At 44.9% G+C, this 19,563-nt stretch overlaps 1 protein-coding gene across 4 annotated transcripts in view; it reads right to left on the reverse strand.

Annotated features, from left to right (window-relative positions):
* Window positions 1-350: 350 nt before the first annotated feature.
* osgn1 (oxidative stress induced growth inhibitor 1) overlaps window positions 351-19,563 on the reverse strand; it is a 138,228-nt gene continuing 119,015 nt past the window's right edge. For all 4 annotated transcript variants that reach the window (XM_072250343.1, XM_072250340.1, XM_072250341.1 and 1 more), the window contains exons 5-6: window positions 9,401-9,492; window positions 351-2,321 (exon numbers count right to left, since the gene is read on the reverse strand). In XM_072250343.1, coding sequence (XP_072106444.1) covers window positions 1,328-2,321; window positions 9,401-9,492 — 1,086 coding nt within the window. In that variant the 3' untranslated portion in view covers window positions 351-1,327. The remainder of the gene's footprint in view (window positions 2,322-9,400; window positions 9,493-19,563) is intronic.

Below are 19,563 nucleotides of genomic sequence, written 5' to 3' on the forward strand. Positions count from 1 at the left end.
TCAGTGTGTTGGGTGTAGGGACCAGCGACTGTTGATAGCGCTTGAGTGCTCAGTGTGTTGGGTGTAGGGACCAGCGACTGTTGATAGCGCTTGAGTGCTCAGTGTGTTGGTGGTTGTAGGTACCAGCGTCTGTTGACAGTGCTTGAGTGCTCAGTGTGTTGGTGGGTGTAGGGAATAGCGTCTGTTGACAGTGCATGAGTACAGAATGTGTTGGGTGTAGGGACCAGCATCTGTTCTGATTGTGCCCTAGCGATCAGTGCGATGGTCGGTCCAGTCTCCTGTTACGCCCAGAGAGTTTCCTGGATTAACACATTAAATTTACATTAGGCAATTATAGCCAGTACTTTGGTACAAGCAGCCTTTTAATGAGAAGGTAATCATTACACAGTGGCAGTGTACTGTGACAATTAAAACTTCAATCTCCTTCCTGCAGCCCCATGGAGAAGTTGTTTATTTTCCCTCCTAGCTTTCACCTTTTCTCTTTCTCAACTAATTCTTTCTGATGATTGACAGAGGCTGCTGGTCAGATCCTCATACCCTAACTTTCAGAAGATGAATGTGCTTAGAATGTTTGTGCCAGTGAGGGAGGTAAATATCTGATTTTCGTACACCTCACTCCAAAGAGGTGTGATGTGGAACCAGTCTGCTGGAGACATGCTGACACATCACTTTCTGGGCTGTGGTCAGACAGATTCTCACAGCTCTTGACAGGACTTTCTGCTGTCGGGTGAGGCGAAAATTCACTGTAACTAACAGTACCTCCGTGACCTCACCCCAAACTTGACAGAAATCACAACTCAACCCCATGCATGGGACGTGGGCTTTACAGAAAGTGTTTAATTTAGGTAACCACTGATATGTCGGTGTTGGCCCAAACTTCCTCGTTGATTCAAGGACAAAGTTTTGGCCATCACTCCTAGCAACAGTACATACAATTCAGGAAACAGTGAGTGGAATCTTTTCCATTCCTTTCTGTTCCTCTGGGCCTTCCACATTGGAATGTTTTGGAATGAAAACACTGACACCCCATAGCAGAACAGGCACACAAAGAGGTACCTCCTTGAGGGGAACTCCAAGGATCTCCATATTTCCTCCCCTCCCACATCCCAATACATCCCTCCTATTAATTCTCAGGAGCCTATCAACATTCCACATGAGATCAAGGAGGGTTTCACACCAGCCTGGATGAGTCAGGTCAGTTGGACATCTCAAAGTAAAGCTGCCTTGGGAACTCGTTATGACAGTCCTCGCTACGGGCAGCAGGCAGACTGTGTGAAGCACTCACACACGTGCTTTCTCTGCCTCTTGTGGTCTGGATGCTCCAGTGTCAATCTGCAGGGAACCACTGTTCCTTGCGTCGCTTCACCAAGCAGCTAGTGATGGCCAGAGCTCCACCCTTCACAAACCGCACAAAGTTATCACCCACCAGGGGTCCCATTGCAAACAAGGAGGACTCCTGCACCAGCTCGTGGGTGTAGGGGTGAATGTGTATGGGGTTGTAGCGGCAGGAGATGGACAGTTTGGGGTCCAGCCCCAAGTAGGCACCATTGTCCCTCAGGAAGGAAAGCTTGGGGTTGGTGCCAATCAGCACAAGTGCCATGGACACACTCACTCGTGTTTCCACCCTGTCCCAACTCTCCAGGACACACTTGTGATCAGGCTGGAAACTACAGACCCGGTGCTGTGGCAAGCTGACGTAACCCTGGTAAGAGGTGGGCTCCTCACCCACTCGCTGCTGGCTCATCATCTGGTGCACCTTGTGGTATTCTGGATACAGCACCTTCGGCAGCTGGTTGAATATCAGGTTGGGATCGGTAACAGAGGACCGGAAGGCATGGAGGACTGGCACGTTTTGGTGGTGGGCACAGAGAATGGCATCAGCCGCACTCAGTCCAGCACCTACAATCAGTACGGGCTCCGAGAACTGGTTCAGCCGCCCCTGGACCACGGCCGCCTCCAGCTCTGAGACACTATGACCCACGAAGGGCAAGTCCTCGCCTTGTACTCCCAGCCACAATGGCTCGTCATGAGTCCCCGTGGCCAGCACTACGTTCTCTGCGTAGATGAGGAAGGGTGTCTGTGTTCCGTTGCTCCAACTCTGATACCCCTGGACCTCCCACAAGGACGGGCTCCTGTCCTCTCTGCTCTCCTGGTTTACAGGGTGCTCTCCGCCCTTCTCACCCTCAGAAGCACCACAGGCTCGACGCAGCAACGTCACACGGCTTCGGTTCACAAAGTTCTTCTCCAGACCCATCTCACTGACAAAGTTTTGGTAATAGGCAGCAACCTCAGCCGGAAGCACCCGGTCATTCCTCAGGCTCCTGTGGTGGTTGGGGCGGGGGTAAGGGGGAGGGAGGGAAAGATATAAAGTGTACAGTGAAGACACTGGGCTGGCAGATGTGCCTCACCCTGGAAGATTCAGCTTTTTGAATGATCCCAGTGGATGGGAACTGTGGATGTCTCCATATCGTCACCAGCCATCAGGGACATACATACAAAAAGGTGCTGGAAAAGGGCCAGTAACATCATGAAGGAACTCACCCACCCTGCTCATGGACTGATTCCACTTCCATCAGGGAGGAGGCTACGTAGCATCCACACCAGGACCACCAGACTCAAAAACAGTCACTTTCCCCAAGTAGTAAGGCTGATTAACACCACATCACCAACCACCACTACCTTATCATTTCCTGCCAGTCACTCCCCAGCCTAGTGCGACTTTATGGGCAGATAATTAGTCAATGTACAGTGCCTATAAAAATATTCACCCCCTCCCCCCCCCCGGAACTATTCATGCTTTATTGTTTTACAACACTGAATCACAGTGGATTTAATTTGGCTTTTTTTGACACTGATCAACAGAAAACGACTCTTTCATGTCAAAGTGAAAACAGATCTCTACAAAGTGATCTAAATTAATTACAAATATAAAACATAAAATAATTGATTGCATAAGTATTCACTCCTTTCAAGTCAGTATTTAGTAGATGCACCTTTGGCAGCAATTACAGCCTTCAGTATGTGTGGATAGGTCTCTATCAGCTTTGCACATCTCAACACTGCAACTTTCCCCATTCTTTACAAAACTGCTCAAGCTCTGTCAGGTTGCATAGGGATTGTGGGTTAACAGTCTTTTTCAAGTCTAGCCACGAATTCTCAATTGGATTGAGGTCTGGACTCTGACTTGGCCACTCCAGGACATTAACTTTAACAGGAGATACTGGCTTTGGAGTAGTACAGAGGAGGTTCACCAGGTTGATTCCAGAGATCCGAGGGTTGAACTATGAGGAGAGATTGAGTCGCCTGGGACTGTACTTGCTGGAATTCAGAAGAATGGGAGGAGATCTTATAGAAACATATAAAATTATGAAAGGGATAGATAAGATAGAGGTAGGAAAGTTGTTTCCACTGGTAGGCAAAACTAGAACTAGGGGACATAGCCTCAAGATTCGGGGGAATAGATTTAGGACGGAGATCAGGAGGAACTGCTTTTCCCAGAGAGTGGCGAATCCGTGGAATTCTCTGCCCAATGAAGCAGTGGAGGCTTCCTCAGTAAATATATTTAAGACAAGCTTGGATAGATTTTTGTATAGTAGGGGAATAGGCAAGTCGGTGGAGCTGAGTCCATGGCTAGATCAGCCACGATCTTACTGAATGGTGGCACAGGCTCGATGGGCCGGATGGCCTACTCCTACTTCTTATCTTCTTGTTGTTTTTAAGGCCATTCCTGCGCAGCTTTGGCTTTATGCTTGGGGTCATTGTCTTGCTGGAAAACAAATCTCCCAAGTCGCAGTTCTTTTGCAGACTGCATCAGGTTTTCCTCCAGGATTTCCCTGTATTTTGCTGCATTCATTTTACCCTCTACCTTCACCAGCCTTCCAGGGCCTGATGCAGTGAAGCATCCCTATAGCATGATGCAGCCACCACCATGCTTCACAACAGGAATGGTGTAGTTTTGATGATGTGTGGTGTTCAGCTTAAGCCAAATATAGCATAAGTGGTTTCATCAAATCATAGAACCTTCTTCCAGCTGACTTCAGAGTCTCCCACATGCCTTCTGGCAAACTCCAGCCCAGATTTCATGTGAGGTTTTTTTCAACAGTGGCTTTCTATTTGCCATTCTCCCATAAAGTTGCTGTGAAGCACCCGAGCACAGTCTCTTCCATCTCAGACACTGAAGCTTGTAACTCCTCTAAGTTGTCATGGGTCTCTTGATGGCCTCCATCACTAGTCCCCTTTTTGCACGGTCACTCAGTTGTTGAGGACAGCCTGCTCTAGGCAGATTTACAGCTGGGCCATATTCTTTCCATTTCTTGATGACTGACTTCACTGTACTCCAAGGGATATTCAGTGACTTGGAAATTTTCTTGTATCCATCTCCTGACGTGTTTTTCAGAGTTGCTTGGAGTGTTCTTTTGTCTTGGTGTAGTTTTTGCCAGGATACTGACTCACCAGCAGTTGGACCTTCCAGACACAGGTGTATTTTTACTATAATCAATTGCATATAAGTCTCCAAAATCAGATCTCCATTTAACTAATAACATGACTTCTAAAACCACTTGGCTGCACCAGTGATGATTTGGTGTGTCATATTAAAGTAGAGTGAATACTTATGCAATCAATTGTGTTTTATATTTGTAATTAATTTAGATCACTTTGTAGAGATCTGTTTTCCCTTTGAAATGAAAGAGTCTTCTCTGTTGATCAGTGTCAAAAAAGCCAAATTAAATCTACTGTGATTTAATGTTATAAAACATGAAAACTTCTGGGGGGGGGGGGAGAATACTTTTTATAGGCACTGTATACAAACTAATGTATTTATATTTGTTTTTATTATTGTGTACTTATCTTATTCTCTTTTTTCCAGCCTAACCACTATTTCATTCTCCATTACTCTTGTGTACTAGAATTAACATTAAGCAATGAAGACCTTAAGACATAGGTGCAGAATTAAGCCATTTGGCCCTTCAAGTCTGCTCTGGGCTGAATCCTCACCCTTCTACCCACAATCTGCTCCTGGGGAGACCTCCTCATCTTCTGTCCAGGGTCACTTGCCACTACCTCCACTGCACACTCAAACTATTTCCAACACTTTTCCACTTGTCCTCCCTTGTTCCTTCCTATCATCACCCCAATAAAGACATAAAATGCCAGAAACACTCAGCAGGTCTGCCAACATCTTCAGGGGCAGAAACTGGGTTACTGCTGCAAGTTGAGGACCATCCACAAGAAGCTTCCTGCCCTACAAAGGATTCTTGTTAGGCACATTTTGTATTTGACTGGTTCTCAGTCACTGAGTTAGCTGTCGACCTTGACCCTCCTGGATACTTAATCACGCAACTGATTTCACAAACAGCCCCTCACAACACTAAATAAAGTTATTTCCTGTTTCTTTTCACATAATTCTATCCCAATGCTCACTCCTCCCTGACTCAGCCCCTTCATATTCTGGCAGCTGATTTTCCCTGTCCAGATTTCCATTTCTGAACACAGGCATTCCTGAACTTGCTACCACCCTCCTCACCCCTCCCTTTTATCCTGAACCCAGTTCCCTATCCCCCTTCTCTATGCATCTTTTAATTGGACCTCAGGACAAGTCATTCAGTCCTCTGGAAGGATGTTGGCCAGGCCTGAGCTGCTTGGATGCAAACACAAGCCACTGATAAGGTCACGTGGGACCAGACTGTTGTAAAGCATCAAACAGCAGGTTTGATGCAAGATAGTGCAACTCAATCCTTCGTTCAAGGTGGTGGCTAAGGAGAGCTTCAACATAATCCAACTCTCTCCACTTCATCAGTTTGACTTCTGTTCAAACCCTTGGCCAATAAACTTACCGAATGGAGGTTTAAAAATCTCCTGGCCTGTGATCCCTCACCCAGCCCTCGGATGACTTACATAGAAACATAGAAAATAGGTGGAGTAAGCCATTCGGCCCTTCGAGCTTGCACCGCCATTCAGTACGATCATGGCTGATCATCCAACTCAGAACCCTGTACTTGCCTTCTCTCCATACTCCCCGATCCCTTTAGCCACAAGGGCCATATCTAACTCCCTCTTAAATATAGCCAATGAATTGGCCTCAACTGTTTCCTGTGGCAGAGAATTCCACAGATTCACCACTTTCTGTGTGAAGAAGTTTTTCCTCATCTCGGTCCTAAAAGGCTTCCCCTTTATCCTCAAACTGTGACCCCTCGTTCTGGACTTCCCCAACATCGGGAACAATCTTCCTGCATCTAGCCTGTCCAATCCCTTTAGAATTTTATACATTTCAATAAGATCCCCCCTCAATCTTGTAAATTCCAGCGAGTATAAGCCTAGTCGATCCAGTCTTTCATCATATGAAAGTCCTGCCATCTCAGGAATCAATCTGGTGAACCTTCTTTGTACTCCCTCTATGGCAAGAATGTCTTTCCTCAGATTAGGGGACTAAAACTGCGCACAATACTCCAGATGTGGTCTCACCAAGGCCTTGTACAACTGCAGTAGTACCTCCCTGCTCCTGTATTCGAATCCTCTTGCTATGAATGCCAGCATACCATTCGCCTTTTTCACCGCCTGCTGTACCTGCATGCCCACTTTCAATGACTGGTGTACAATGACACCCAGGTCTCATTGCATCTCCCCTTTTCTGGGGAATAGGCTGGTCCTGGACTTATTTCCTGGCGTAATTTACATATTACTATTTAACTATTTATGGTTTTATTACTATTTATTATTTATGGAGCAACTGTAATGAAAATCCAATTTCCCCCAGGATCAATAAAGTACGACCATGACTATGACTACTATTTTGCTAATCAGCCACCATTCAGATAGTATCTGTTTTCCTGTTCTTGCCACCAAAGTGGATAACCTCACATTTATCCACATTAAATTGCATCTGCCATGAATTTGCCCACTCACCTAACCTATCCAAGTCACCCTGCATCCTCTTAGCATCCTCCTCACAGCTAACACTGCCACCCAGCTTCGTGTCATCCGCAAACTTGGAGATGCTGCATTTAATTCCCTCATCCAAGTCATTAATATATATTGTAAACAACTGGGGTCCCAGCACTGAGCCTTGCAGTACCCCACTAGTCACTGCCTGCCATTCTGAAAAGGTCCCATTTATTCCCACTCTTTGCTTCCTGTCTGCCAACCAATTCTCTATCTACATCAATACCATACCCCCAATACAGTGTGCTTTAAGTTTGCACACTAATGTCCTGTGTGGGACCTTGTCAAAAGCCTTTTGAAAATCCAAATATACCACATCCACTGGTTCTCCCCTATCCACTCTACTAGTTACATCCTCAAAAAATTCTATGAGATTCGTCAGACATGATTTTCCTTTCACAAATCCATGCTGACTTGAACACACTGTGCACTTATGAACTGTCAACAGATGCTGACTTTGTCCGATGATTTCACCGCTTTCCAAATGTGCTGTTATCACATCTTTGATAACTGACTCTAGCATTTTCCCCACCACCGATGTTAGGCTAACCGGTCTATAATTCCCTGGTTTCTCTCTCTCCCTCCTTTTTTAAAAAGCGGGGTTACATTAGCCACCCTCCAATCCTCAGGAACTAATCCAGAATCTAAAGAGTTTTGAAAAATTATCAATAAACCTTCTCTGGTTTATTCTTTTGTTAGACTGGGATGAACAATTGTTGTAGTTCATCCATGCAAACTTTAAATGCTTGCCATTGCATATCCACCGTCAACCCTTGAAGTATCATTTGCCAGTCTATCTTAGCTAATTCACATCTCATACCTTCAAAGTTACCCTTCTTTAAGTTCAGAACCTTTGTTTCTGAATTAACTATGTCACTCTCCATCTTAATGAAGAAATCCACCATTTTATGGTCACTCTTACCCAAGGGGCCTCGCATGACAAGATTGCTAATTAACCCTTCCTCATTGCTCAAAACCCAGTCTAGAATGGCCTGCTCTCTAGTTGGTTCCTCGACATGTTGGTTCAGAAAACTATCCCGCATACAATCCAAGAAATCCTCTTCCTCAGCACCCTTACCAATTTGGTTCACCCAATCTATATGTAGATTGAAGTCACCCATTATAACTGCTGTTCCTTTATTGCACACATTTCTAATTTCCTGTTTAATGGCATCCCCAACCTCACTACTACTGTTAGGTGGCCTGTACACAACTCCCACCAGTGTTTTCTGCCCCTTAGTGTTATGCAGCGATTCCATATCGATTCCACATCCTCCCGGTTAATGTCCTTCCTTTCTATTGTGTTAATCTCCTCTCTAACCAGCAATGCTGCCCCACCTCCTTTTCTTTCACGTCTATCCCTCCTGAATATTGAATATCCCTGAATGTTGAGCTCCCATCCTTGGTCACCCTGGAGCCATGTCTCTGTGATCCCAACTATATCATATTCATTAATAACAATCTGCACTTTCAATTCATCCACCTTGTTACGAATGCTCCTTGCATTGACACACAAAGCCTTCAGGTTTGCTTTTACAACACTCTTAGCCCTTATACAATTATGTTGAAAAGAGGCCCTTTTTGATTTTTGCCCTGGTTTGCCTGCCTGCCACTTTTACTTTTCACCTTACTACTTGGACTTCTTCCATGAACGGTTATTTCCCTCCCCAGGAATGTGGTGACATAAGTGGACAGGGTGCTTGAACTCACTGACCACAGTACCATAGTTGGAACATCGGGTTATAAAGCCGGTTAAGCCACATGTTGAGTATCATGTACAGTTCAGATTGACAAGGTACAGAAATGGCATGCTAAGTTAGAGGGACACAAAAAATTCACAAAGATGTTTTCTGGAGTGAAGAGCTTGAGTTACAAGGAGATACTGGACAAGCTGGGACTATTTTCCATGGAGTGAAAGAGGCTGATCAGTGACCTTATAAGAGGTTCAAAACATTATGAGAGGAAATAGATAGGATAATGATGTTTTTTTTCTCCCCAGGATGAGGGGAGTCTAAAACTAGAGGGCATATGTTTAAGGTGAGAGGGCAAGGATTTAAAGGGGATTAGAAGGCAGGTTTTCTCCCCATAGAGAGTGGTGGATATACGGAATGGGTTGCTGGAAATGAGGAAAGGTTCAGAAAGATATGGTCCAAAGCAGACAAACCGGATTAGTTTGGAGAGGCAGACTGGTCAGAAAGGATGAGTTTGGCTGAGGGGTCTGTTTCTGTGTTGTACAAACCTGTGAACTTGTAAAGACTCTCCTTTTAGTAGGAGAAGTCCCAATCCCCACCAAGCCCATATTTTCCAGAATTCTACAAATCACAGTGAATTTATCCATCAGCTTTTTGTATTCCATAGAATACAAGTTTGTGTAAACCTGCTCATAATCTGACCAGTAAACAGAAGCCCTTTCAGGAAAAGAGCAATGTTGAGAAGGCAGAGGGTGGATTCTGGTACAGACCTGCGCTTCTCCCCGACCCAGTCCTTCATCTTCAGAGCCGGTAATTCCATCCAGCTGCCAAAGCTTAGTGTAAGCATCGAGCCCTCCATATCCTGAAAGACAAAGCAGCAAGAGGTTTAGATGACCCAGATATGAAGCACATTGAACATTGAGCCCTCCTTATCCTGAAAGACAAAGTCTGAGATGGCGCAGGAACAGATCGGCCTCCAGGTCCCAGGACCAAGAGCAGAAGCAGGCAGAAAACTTGGCAACACCTCTGCCATGACAGTGAGTATAGGAATAGAATGAGGTGAAGGATAAATGTGTGGCTGAGGGACTGGAGCAGGAGGCAGGTATTGGGACCTCTTCTGGGGCAGGTGTGACCTGTACAAAAAGGATGGGTTGCACTTGAATCCCAGGGGGACCAATATCCTGGTAGGGAGGTTTGCAAAGGAGAGTTTAAACTAGAATTGCTGGGGGGTGGGAACCGAACTGAAGTGACGGAGAAAAGGGAGGTTGGCTCACAAATAGAGAAAGCTTGGAGACAGTGTGAAAGGGAGGATAGGCAGGTGATAGAGAAGGGACGCGCTCAGACTGATGGTTTGAGATGTGTCTATTTTAATACAAGGAGTATTATGAACAAACCGGATGAGCTTAGAGCATGGACCAGCACTTAGAGCTATGATGTTGTGGCCATTACAGAGATTTGGATGGCTCAGTGGCAGGAGTGCCAGGCTTAGATGTGGGGGTGGGGCGGGGCATGGCACTGTTGATCTGAGATAGTGTCATGGCTTCAGAAAAGGAGGAAGTCATGGAGGGGTTGTCTACTGAGTCTCTGTGAGTGGAAGTTAGGAATAGGAAAGGGTCAATAACTCTATTGGGTGTTTTTTTATAGACCACCCAATAGTAACATGGACATCGAGGAACAGGTAGGGAGACAGATTCTGCAAAGGTGTAATAACAACAGGGTTGGTTGTGGTGGGAGATTTTAATTTCTCAAATATCGATTGGCATCTCCCTAGAGCAAGGGGTTTAGATGGGGTGGAGTTTGTTAGGTGTATTCAGGAAGGTTTCTTGACACAATATGTAGATAAGCCTACAAGAGGAGAGGCTGTACTTGATCTGGTATTGGGAAATGAACCTGGTTAGGTGTCAGGTCTCAGTGGGAGAGCATTTTGGAGATAGTGATCACAATTCTATCTCCTTTACCATAGCATTGGAGAGGGATAGTAACAGACAAATTAGGGAAACGTTTAAGAGAAAATATGAGGCTATCAGGCAGGAACTTGGAAGCATAAATTCTCAGTGAAACGAATGGAAGAAATGTGGCAAATGTTCAGGAAATATTTGTGTGGGGTTCTGCACAGGTACGTTTCATTGAGACAGGGAAAGGATGGCATGGTACAGGAACCATGGTGTACAAAAGCTGTTGTAAATCTAGTCAAGAAGAAAAGAGCTTACGAAAGGTTCAAAAAACAAAACGATAGAGATCTAGAAAATTCTAAGGCTAGCAGGAAGGCGATTAAGAATGAAATTAGGAGAACCAGAAGGGGCCATGAGAAGGCCTTGGCGGACAGGATTAAGGAAAACTCCAAGGCATTCTACAAGTATGTGAAGAGCAAGAGGATAAGACATGAGAAAATAGGACCAATCAAGTGTGACAGTGGAAAAGTGTGTATGAAACTGGAGGAGATAGCAGAGGTACCTAATGAATACTTTGTTTCAGTATTCACTACGGAAAAGGATCTTGGCGATTGTAGGGATGACTTGCAGCAGACTGAAAAGCTTGAGCATGTATATATTAAGGAAGATAATGTGCTAGAGCTTTTGGAAAGCATCAAGTTGGATAAATCACTGACTGGATGAGATGTACCCTAGGCTACTGTGGGAGGCGAGGGAGGAGATTGCTGAGCCTCTGGTGATGATCTTTGCATCATCAATGAGGACGGGAGAGGTTCTGGAGGATTGGAGGGTTGTGGATATTGTTCCCTTATTCAAGAAAGGGAGTAGGGATAGCCCAGGAAATTATAGACCAGCGAGTCTTACTTCAGTGGTTGGTAAGTTGATGGAGAGGATTCTGAGGGGCAAGATTTATGAACATTTGGAGAAGCATAATATGATTAGGAATAGTTAGCATGGCTTTGTCAAAGGCAGGTCATGCCTTATGAGCCTGATTGAATTTTTTGAGGATGTGACTAAACACATTGATGAAGGAAGAGCCATTGATGTAGTGGATATGGATTTCAGCAAGGCATTTAACAAGGTACTCCATCCAAGGCTTATTGAGAAAGTAAGGAGGCATGGGATCAAAGGGGACATTGCTTTGTGGATCCTGAACTCGCTTGCCCACAGAAGGCAAAGAGTAGTTGTAAATGGATCATATTCTGCATGGAGGTCGTTGACCAGTGGTGTGCCTCAGGGATCTGTTCTGGGACCCCTACTCTTTGTGAGTTTTATAAATGACCTGGATGAGGAAGTGCAGTGATGGGTTAGTAAATTTGCTGATGACACAAAGGTTGGGGGTTTTGTAGATAGTGTGGAGGGCTGTCAGAGGTTACAGTGGGACATTGATGGGATGCAAAACTGGGCTGAGAAGTGGCAGGTGGAGTTCAACCCAGTTAAGTGTGAGGTAGCTCATTTTGGTGGTCAAATATGACGGCAGAATATAGCAGTAATGGTAAGACTCTTGGCAGTGTGGAGGATCAGGAGGATCTTGGGGTCCAAGTCCATAGGACACTCAAAGCTGCTACGCAGGTTGACTCTGTGGTTAAGAAGGCATACGGTGCATTGGCCTTCATCAGTCATCGGATTCAGTTTAAGAATTGAGAGGTAATGTTACAACTATATTGGACCATGGTCAAAGCCCACTTGGAGTACTATGCTCAATTCTGGTCATCTCACTACAGGGAGGATGTGGAAACCATAGAAAGGGTGCAGAGGAGATTTACAAGGACGTTCCCTGGATTGTGGAGCATGCCTTATGAGAATAGGTTGAGTGAGCTCAGCCTTTTTTTTCTTGGAGTGATGGAAGAGGAAAGGTGACCTGACTGGGGTGTATAAGATAATGAAAGGTATTGATCCTGTGGATAGTCAGAGGTTTTTCCCCAGGGCTGAAATGGCTAGCACGAAAGGGCATAGTTTTAAGGTGCTTGGAAGAAGGTACAGAGGAGACGTCAGGGGTAAGTTTTTTTTTTATGCAGAGAGTGGTGAGTGTGTGGAATGGGCTGCCGGCGACGGTGGAGGCGGCGGAAACGAAAGGGTCTTTTAAGAGACTCCTGGAATGGTACATGGAGCTTAGAAAAATAGAGGGCTATGGGAAAGCCTAGGTAATTTCTGAAGTAAGTACATGTTCGGCACAGCTTTGTGGGCCGAAGTGCCTGTATTGTGCTGTAGGTTTTCTATGTTTCTAAATGAAGGCTTCAAAAAGGCTGGTTAGAGAAGAGGGCTTCTTCTTTAGCAAAAAATGGGAGAAACTAGAGCGCCTGCAGTCAATGGATTGTACATACAAGGGCACTGTGGATAAACATAGGGAGAGAGGCACAAAGAAGTATGAGCTGAGTTTGTGTAGAATCTAAGAGGCCCTTTGGACCTCTGTGTCTATATTGACCAGTGGGACTACCTATACCAATACTTATTAAGTGTACTTAACAATTTCATACTAAGTATAAATCAATAACTTTTATTAAAAATTCATTAACAATAATCTGTAGAAAATTACAGCACAGTACAGGCCCTTCAGCTACAATGTTGAGTCAACCTTTTAATTGAATTGAATTGACTTTATTTCTTACATCCTTCACATACATGAGAAGTAAAAATCTTTACATTATGTCTCCACCTAAATATGCAATGTGCAATAAAGGTAATTTATGATAAATAGAACAGTCAATGTAACATAGAAATACAATTGTAGCAGCGTGAGTTCATCAATCTGATGGCCTGGTGGAAGAAGCTGTCCTGGAGCCTGTTGATCCTGGTTTTTATGCTGCGGTACCATTTCCCGGATGGTAGCAGCTGGAATAGATTGTGATTGGGATGACCCAGGTCCCCAGTGATCCTTTGGGCCCTTTTTTTTTTTTTTTTTTTTTTTACACATTTGTCATTGTAAGTGTCTTGAATCATGGGAAGTTCACATCTACAGATGCGCTGGGCTGTCTGCACCACTCTCTGCAGAGTCCTGTAATTGAGGGAGGTACAGTTCCCATACCAGGCAATGATGCAGCCAGTCAGGATGCTCTCAATTGTGCCCCTGTAGAAAGTCCTTGGGATCTGGGGGCCCATATCAAACATCCTCGACCGTCTGAGGTGAAAGAGGAGCTATTGTGCCTTTTTCACCACACAGCTGGTGTGTACAGACCACGTGAGGTCCTCAGTGATGTGGATGCCGAGGAACTTAAAGCTGTTTACCCTCTCAACCCCAGATCCATTGATGTCAATTGATCTTACCCTACTTTAAGATCAACCTAACCCTTCCTTCCGACATAGCCCTCCATTTTCTATCATCCATGTGCCTATCTAAGAGCCTCTTAAATGCTCCTGATGTATCTGCCTTCACCCCGACCGCTGGTGGGGTGTTCCATGTACCCACCAATCTGTGTAAAGAATTTACTTTTGACATCCCCCCCAATATTCTGTTTCCAATCATCTTAAAATGATACCCCCTTACTTTAGCCATTTCTGTCCCAGGAAACCTATAGTGATTATTCACCCCATTTATTAATTCCCTGCCCCCCTGGTTCCCTGCTCATTTTTGCACCCTACCTTTATATCATCAATCTTTGTATCAAATAATACCAAAGTGAATAGTAAAAACCTTCTCAACTGTGTAAAAAATAGAGAGATGAGAGTGGATAAAGGACCGCTAGAAAATGAGGCAGGTGAAATAATAACAGGGACAAGGAGATGGCAGATGAACTAGAGTATTTTGCATCAGTCTGCACAGTGTAAGACACTAGCAATGTGCCAGATGTTGTAGTGTGTGAAGGAAGAGAAGTGGGTGCAGTTACTATTACAAGGGAGAAGGTGCTCAAAAAAGCTGAAAGACCTAAAAGGACATAAGTCACCCGGACCAGATGAACTGCACCCTGGGGTCTGAAAAAGGTAGCGTTAGAGATTGTGGTGGCTGTTGTGAGCTGGGGCATTACAGGACTTGGGAGTCCTCGTACAGGATTCCCTTAAAGTTAACCTCCAGGTTGAGTCTGTAGTGAAGAAGGCGAATGCAATGTTGGCATTCATTTCTAGAGGAATAGAGTATAGGAGCAGAGATGTGATGTTGAGGCTCTATAAGGCGCTGGTGAGACCTCACTTGGAGTACTGTGGGCAGTTTTGGTCTTCTTATTTAAGAAAGGATGTGCTGATGTTGGAGAGGGTACAGAGAAGATTCACGAGAATGATTCCGGGAATGTGAGGGTTAACATATGAAGAATGTTTGTCCACTCTTGGACTGTATTCCTTGGAGTTTAGAAGAATGAGGGGAGACCTCAGAAACATTTTGAATGTTAAAAGGCATGGACAGAGTGGATGTGGCAAAGTTGTTTCCCATGATGGGGGAGTCTAGCACGAGAGGGCATGACTTCAGGATTGAAGGGCGCCCTTTCAGAACAGAAATGCGAAGAAATTTTTTTAGTCAGAGGGTGGTGAATCTATGGAATTTGTTGCCACGGGCAGCAGTGGAGACCAAGTCATTGGGCGTATTTAAGGCAGAGATTGATAGGTATCTGAGTAGCCAGGGCATCAAAGGTTATGGTGAGAAGGCGGGGCAGTGGGACTAAATAGGATAAAATGGATCAGCTCATGATAAAATGGCGGAGCAGACTCGATGGGCTGAATGGCCTACTTCTGCTCCTTTGTCTTATGGTCTTACGGGCAGCAAGCTGAGGGTAGCAGACATCAACAGAATCAACAAACTCATCCGTAAGGCCAGTGATGTTGTGGGGATGGAACTGGACTCTCTGATGGTGGTGTCTGAAAAGAGGATGCTGTCCAAGTTGCATGCCATCTTGGACAATGTTCCCCATCCACTACATAATGTACTGGGTGGGCACAGGAGTACATTCAGCCAGAGACTCATTCCACCGAGATGCAACACAGAGCGTCATAGGAAGTCATTCCTGCCTGTGGCCATCAAACTTTACAACCCCTCCCTTGGAGGGTCAGACACCCTGAGTCAATAGGCTGGTCCTGGATTTATTTCCTGGTATTTACATATTACTATTTAATTATTTATGGTTTTATATTGCTTTATTTATACTCTATTCTTGGTTGGTGCAACTGTAATGAAAACCGATTTCCCTCAGGATCAATAAAGTATGACTATGACTATGATTAGCAATGATCTTTCAAAAATCATTGGACTCTGGCATGTTGCCAGAGGACTGGAAAATTGCAAATGGCACTCTACTCTAAGAAAGGAGAAAGGTAGCAGAAAGGAAATTATAGATCAGTTAGCTTGACCTCAGTGGTTGGGAAGATGTTAGAGTCAATTGTTAAGGACGAGATGATGGAGTACTTGGTGACACAGGACAAGATAGGCCAGGGATGGCCAACCTATGGCACATGTGCCAAAAGTGGCACATTGGATGATTAGAAGTGGCACATTGCACCCCAGTGATAATAATAAAAAAGTAGGCCTTCTCATGCAAAAAGTATTAACCAAAAACCGATTTGCAGAACAAAAAATCTATAACAGGAATTCAAGTAGCTTAGAGCTACAAATGGGTTTTCCTGAGAATAAATCTAAACCTTAGCAGTTATTTTTAGCGATTTTATTATTTCGCGCACATCTTTTGGCGAATGTTATCTTCTTTCACATTAATCTGTTTTCAATTAAAAAATGTTCAATGAGTCAAACTAGGAAAGAAGGACTTCTGTTCTGCAGTCGTTCAATAACTGTTCAATACACGTTTGATACTTGTTTGATCCTGAGGCGCCAGGCGTCTGCACCAGCAGTGCGTCGCAGGTTTTTGCCAGTCAGTTTACAATTGACACTCGTGCGCTACAGAATTGTGCTTTGTTTGTCCTTTGTGAACACTTGCAGTTTTGTACTGTTTCAAAAATTAAGCCTTGTTTTTACATTCAGTTCCCCATCACAGTGCAAAAGAAAAGCAGAAAGTGATAGCAAGCGTGAATTCAATGAACAGTGGGAAAATGAGTTCTTATTTATAGCGGGTCTGTCAGGAAAACTGTTGTGCATTGTTTGTGAAAACACTTTCTCACATGATAGAAGACATGATCTTAATAGACACTATAAAACACAACATCAGACTGAAATAGAAGAAAAACTGAAGCTAATGCTTGGGTCTGAGTTACGGAAAGAATATGTGATTAAGAAAAAGGAAGAAATCAGAAGAAGACAATATATTTGTTAAAAGTCTCATTAAGGTAAGTAATGTTTATCTTGTTCTATATTAAATCAATATATTACATAAAATGCTAAATATGTCTATATTAACATATTTTTACAAGAATTGAATGGGGGTACAAGAGTTGTATGGTGCACCTGAACTCGTGTGTGAAACAACTGACACATGGAATGTAAAAAGTCAGCCACCCCTGAGAAAGTCAGCATGGTTTCCTTCAGGGAAAATCTTGTCTGCCAAACCTGTTGGAATTCTTTGAGGAGATTATAAGTAGGATAGATAAAGGGGATGCAGTGGATGTTGTATATTTGGACTTTCAGAAGGTGCCCACACATGAGGCTGATTACCAAGTTAAGAGCCCATGGTATTACAGGAAAGTTACTAACATGGTTAGAGCATTGGCTGATTGGTAGGAGGCAGTGAGTGGGAATAAAAGGATCCTTTTCTGGTCGACTGCCAGTGACTAGTAGTCTTCCACAGGGATCGGTGTTAGGACCACTTCTTTTTATGCGGTATAAAAATGATTTAGATGGTGAAACAGATGGCTTTGTGCCAGGTTTGCAGATGATATGAAGATCGGTGGAGGGGCAGGTAGTGTTGAGGAAACAGGTAAGATGCAGAAGGACTTAGACAGATTAGGAAAATGGGACTATTTTCTAAATAGGGAGAAAATCCAAAACTCCGAGATGCAAAGGGACTTGGAAGTCCTTGTGCAGAATACCCTGAAGGTTAACTTGCAGGTTGAGTCAGTGGTGAGGAAGGCAAATGCAATGTCAACATTCATTTCAAGAGGTCTAGAATACAAGAGCTGGGATGTGATGCTGAGGCTTTATAAGGCACTGCTGAAACATCAACTGTGCTCTTTTCCATAGATGTTGCCTGACCTGCTGAGTTCCTCCAGCATTTTGTGTGTGGGTTGCTTGGATTTCCAACATTTGCAGTATTTCTCTTGTTTGTGATTGAACAGAAGTGGATGTTTGATGGTCGCTGTGGATTCAGTCAGCAGAAAGATCAGATACTGTGTTGCCTCTAAATCTTTAAGGCAGCAGATATATTTGTTAATGACAACTGATGAAGGGATATGGGAAACATAGAAACATAGAAAATAGGTGCAGGAGTAGGCCATTCAGCCCTTTGAGCCTGCACCGCCATTCAGTACGATCATGGCTGATCATCCAACTCAGAACCCCGCCCCAGCCTTCCCTCCATACCCCCTGATCCCCGTAGCCACAAGGGCCATATCTAACTCCCTCTTAAATATAGCCAATGAACTGGCCTCAACTGTTTCCTGTGGGAAGAAGGTGGGAACAGGATACAGAAGTGAATGGTTCAGCAAGCTGATAGCACCATCCCTCCTCCTGGTCTCCATGTTTCTTGGTGTGTAGCTACTGCCTATAGTTCTTTACATCATCTCACACTGACCTTGTGCTTGATAATGCATCACTTCCATCAAAACCTTTTCTCTACTATCATCTCCCAAACTTTGGTTAGCGCTGTGAACTTTGCCAAGATCTTCCTTACCTAATGAGATTCTTAAACACAAGAGATAGTGCAGATGCTGGAAATCGAAAGCAATGCAAACAAAACGCTGGAATTACTCAGCATCTAAGGAGAGGAATACACAGTCCATGTTTTGTGTTGAGTTTCTTCATCAGGACTGGAAAGGAAGGGGCTTGAGGCCAGAATAAGATGATGGGGGGAGGGGAAGGTGTGTAAGCAGGCAGGTGACAGGAGAAACCAGATGGGTGGGGAAGAGAGGCTAAAGTAAGGAAGTTGGAAGGTGATAGATGGAAGAGTTAAAGGGCCGAACAAGGAATCTCATAGGAGAGTAAACCATGGGAGAAAGGGAAGGAGTGGCACTAGAGAGATGATGGGCAGCTGAGTAGAACAGAAGGGAGGCAGAATGGGGAATGAGAAACTGGAGAAAGGACAGGAGGGAGAAATAACCTTTACCCAATTTCAACTCTCCCCAACTGCCCATATCCTTTAATAGTCAGAGAACAGCCCATCGCTTCCCGAGGTCATGTCCCTCAGAGAACAGCCCATCGCTTCCCGAGGTCACCTGTCTCAGAGAACAGTCCATCGCTTCCCGAGGTCACCTGTCTCAGAGAACAGTCCATCGCTTCCCGAGGTCACCTGTCTCAGAGAACAGTCCATCGCTTCCCGAGGTCATGTCCCTCAGAGAACAGCCCATCGCTTCCCGAGGTCACCTGTCTCAGAGAACAGTCCATCGCTTCCCGAGGTCACCTGTCTCACAGAACAGTCCATCGCTTCCCGAGGTCACCTGTCTCAGAGAACAGTCCATCGCTTCCCGAGGTCACCTGTCTCAGAGAACAGTCCATCGCTTCCCGAGGTCATGTCCCTCAGAGAACAGCCCATCGCTTCCCGAGGTCACCTGTCTCAGAGAACAGTCCATCGCTTCCCGAGGTCACCTGTCTCACAGAACAGTCCATCGCTTCCCGAGGTCACCTGTCTCAGACAACAGTCCATCGCTTCCCGAGGTCACCTGTCTCAGAGAACAGTCCATCGCTTCCCGAGGTCACCTGTCTCAGAGAACAGCCCATCGCTTCCCGAGGTCACCTGTCTCAGAGAACAGCCCATCGCTTCCCGAGGTCACCTGTCTCAGAGAACAGCCCATCGCTTCCCGAGGTCACATGTCTCAGAGAACAGCCCATCGCTTCCTGAGGTCACCTGTCTCAGAGAACAGTCCATCGCTTCCCGAGGTCACCTGTCTCAGGGAACAGTCCATCGCTTCCCGAGGTCACCTGTCTCAGGGAACAGTCCATCGCTTCCCGAGGTCACGTGTCTCAGGGAACAGCCCATCGC

Source organism: Mobula birostris, unplaced genomic scaffold, assembly GCF_030028105.1.
Source record: "Mobula birostris isolate sMobBir1 unplaced genomic scaffold, sMobBir1.hap1 scaffold_283, whole genome shotgun sequence".
NCBI classification, from domain to species: domain Eukaryota; kingdom Metazoa; phylum Chordata; class Chondrichthyes; order Myliobatiformes; family Myliobatidae; genus Mobula; species Mobula birostris.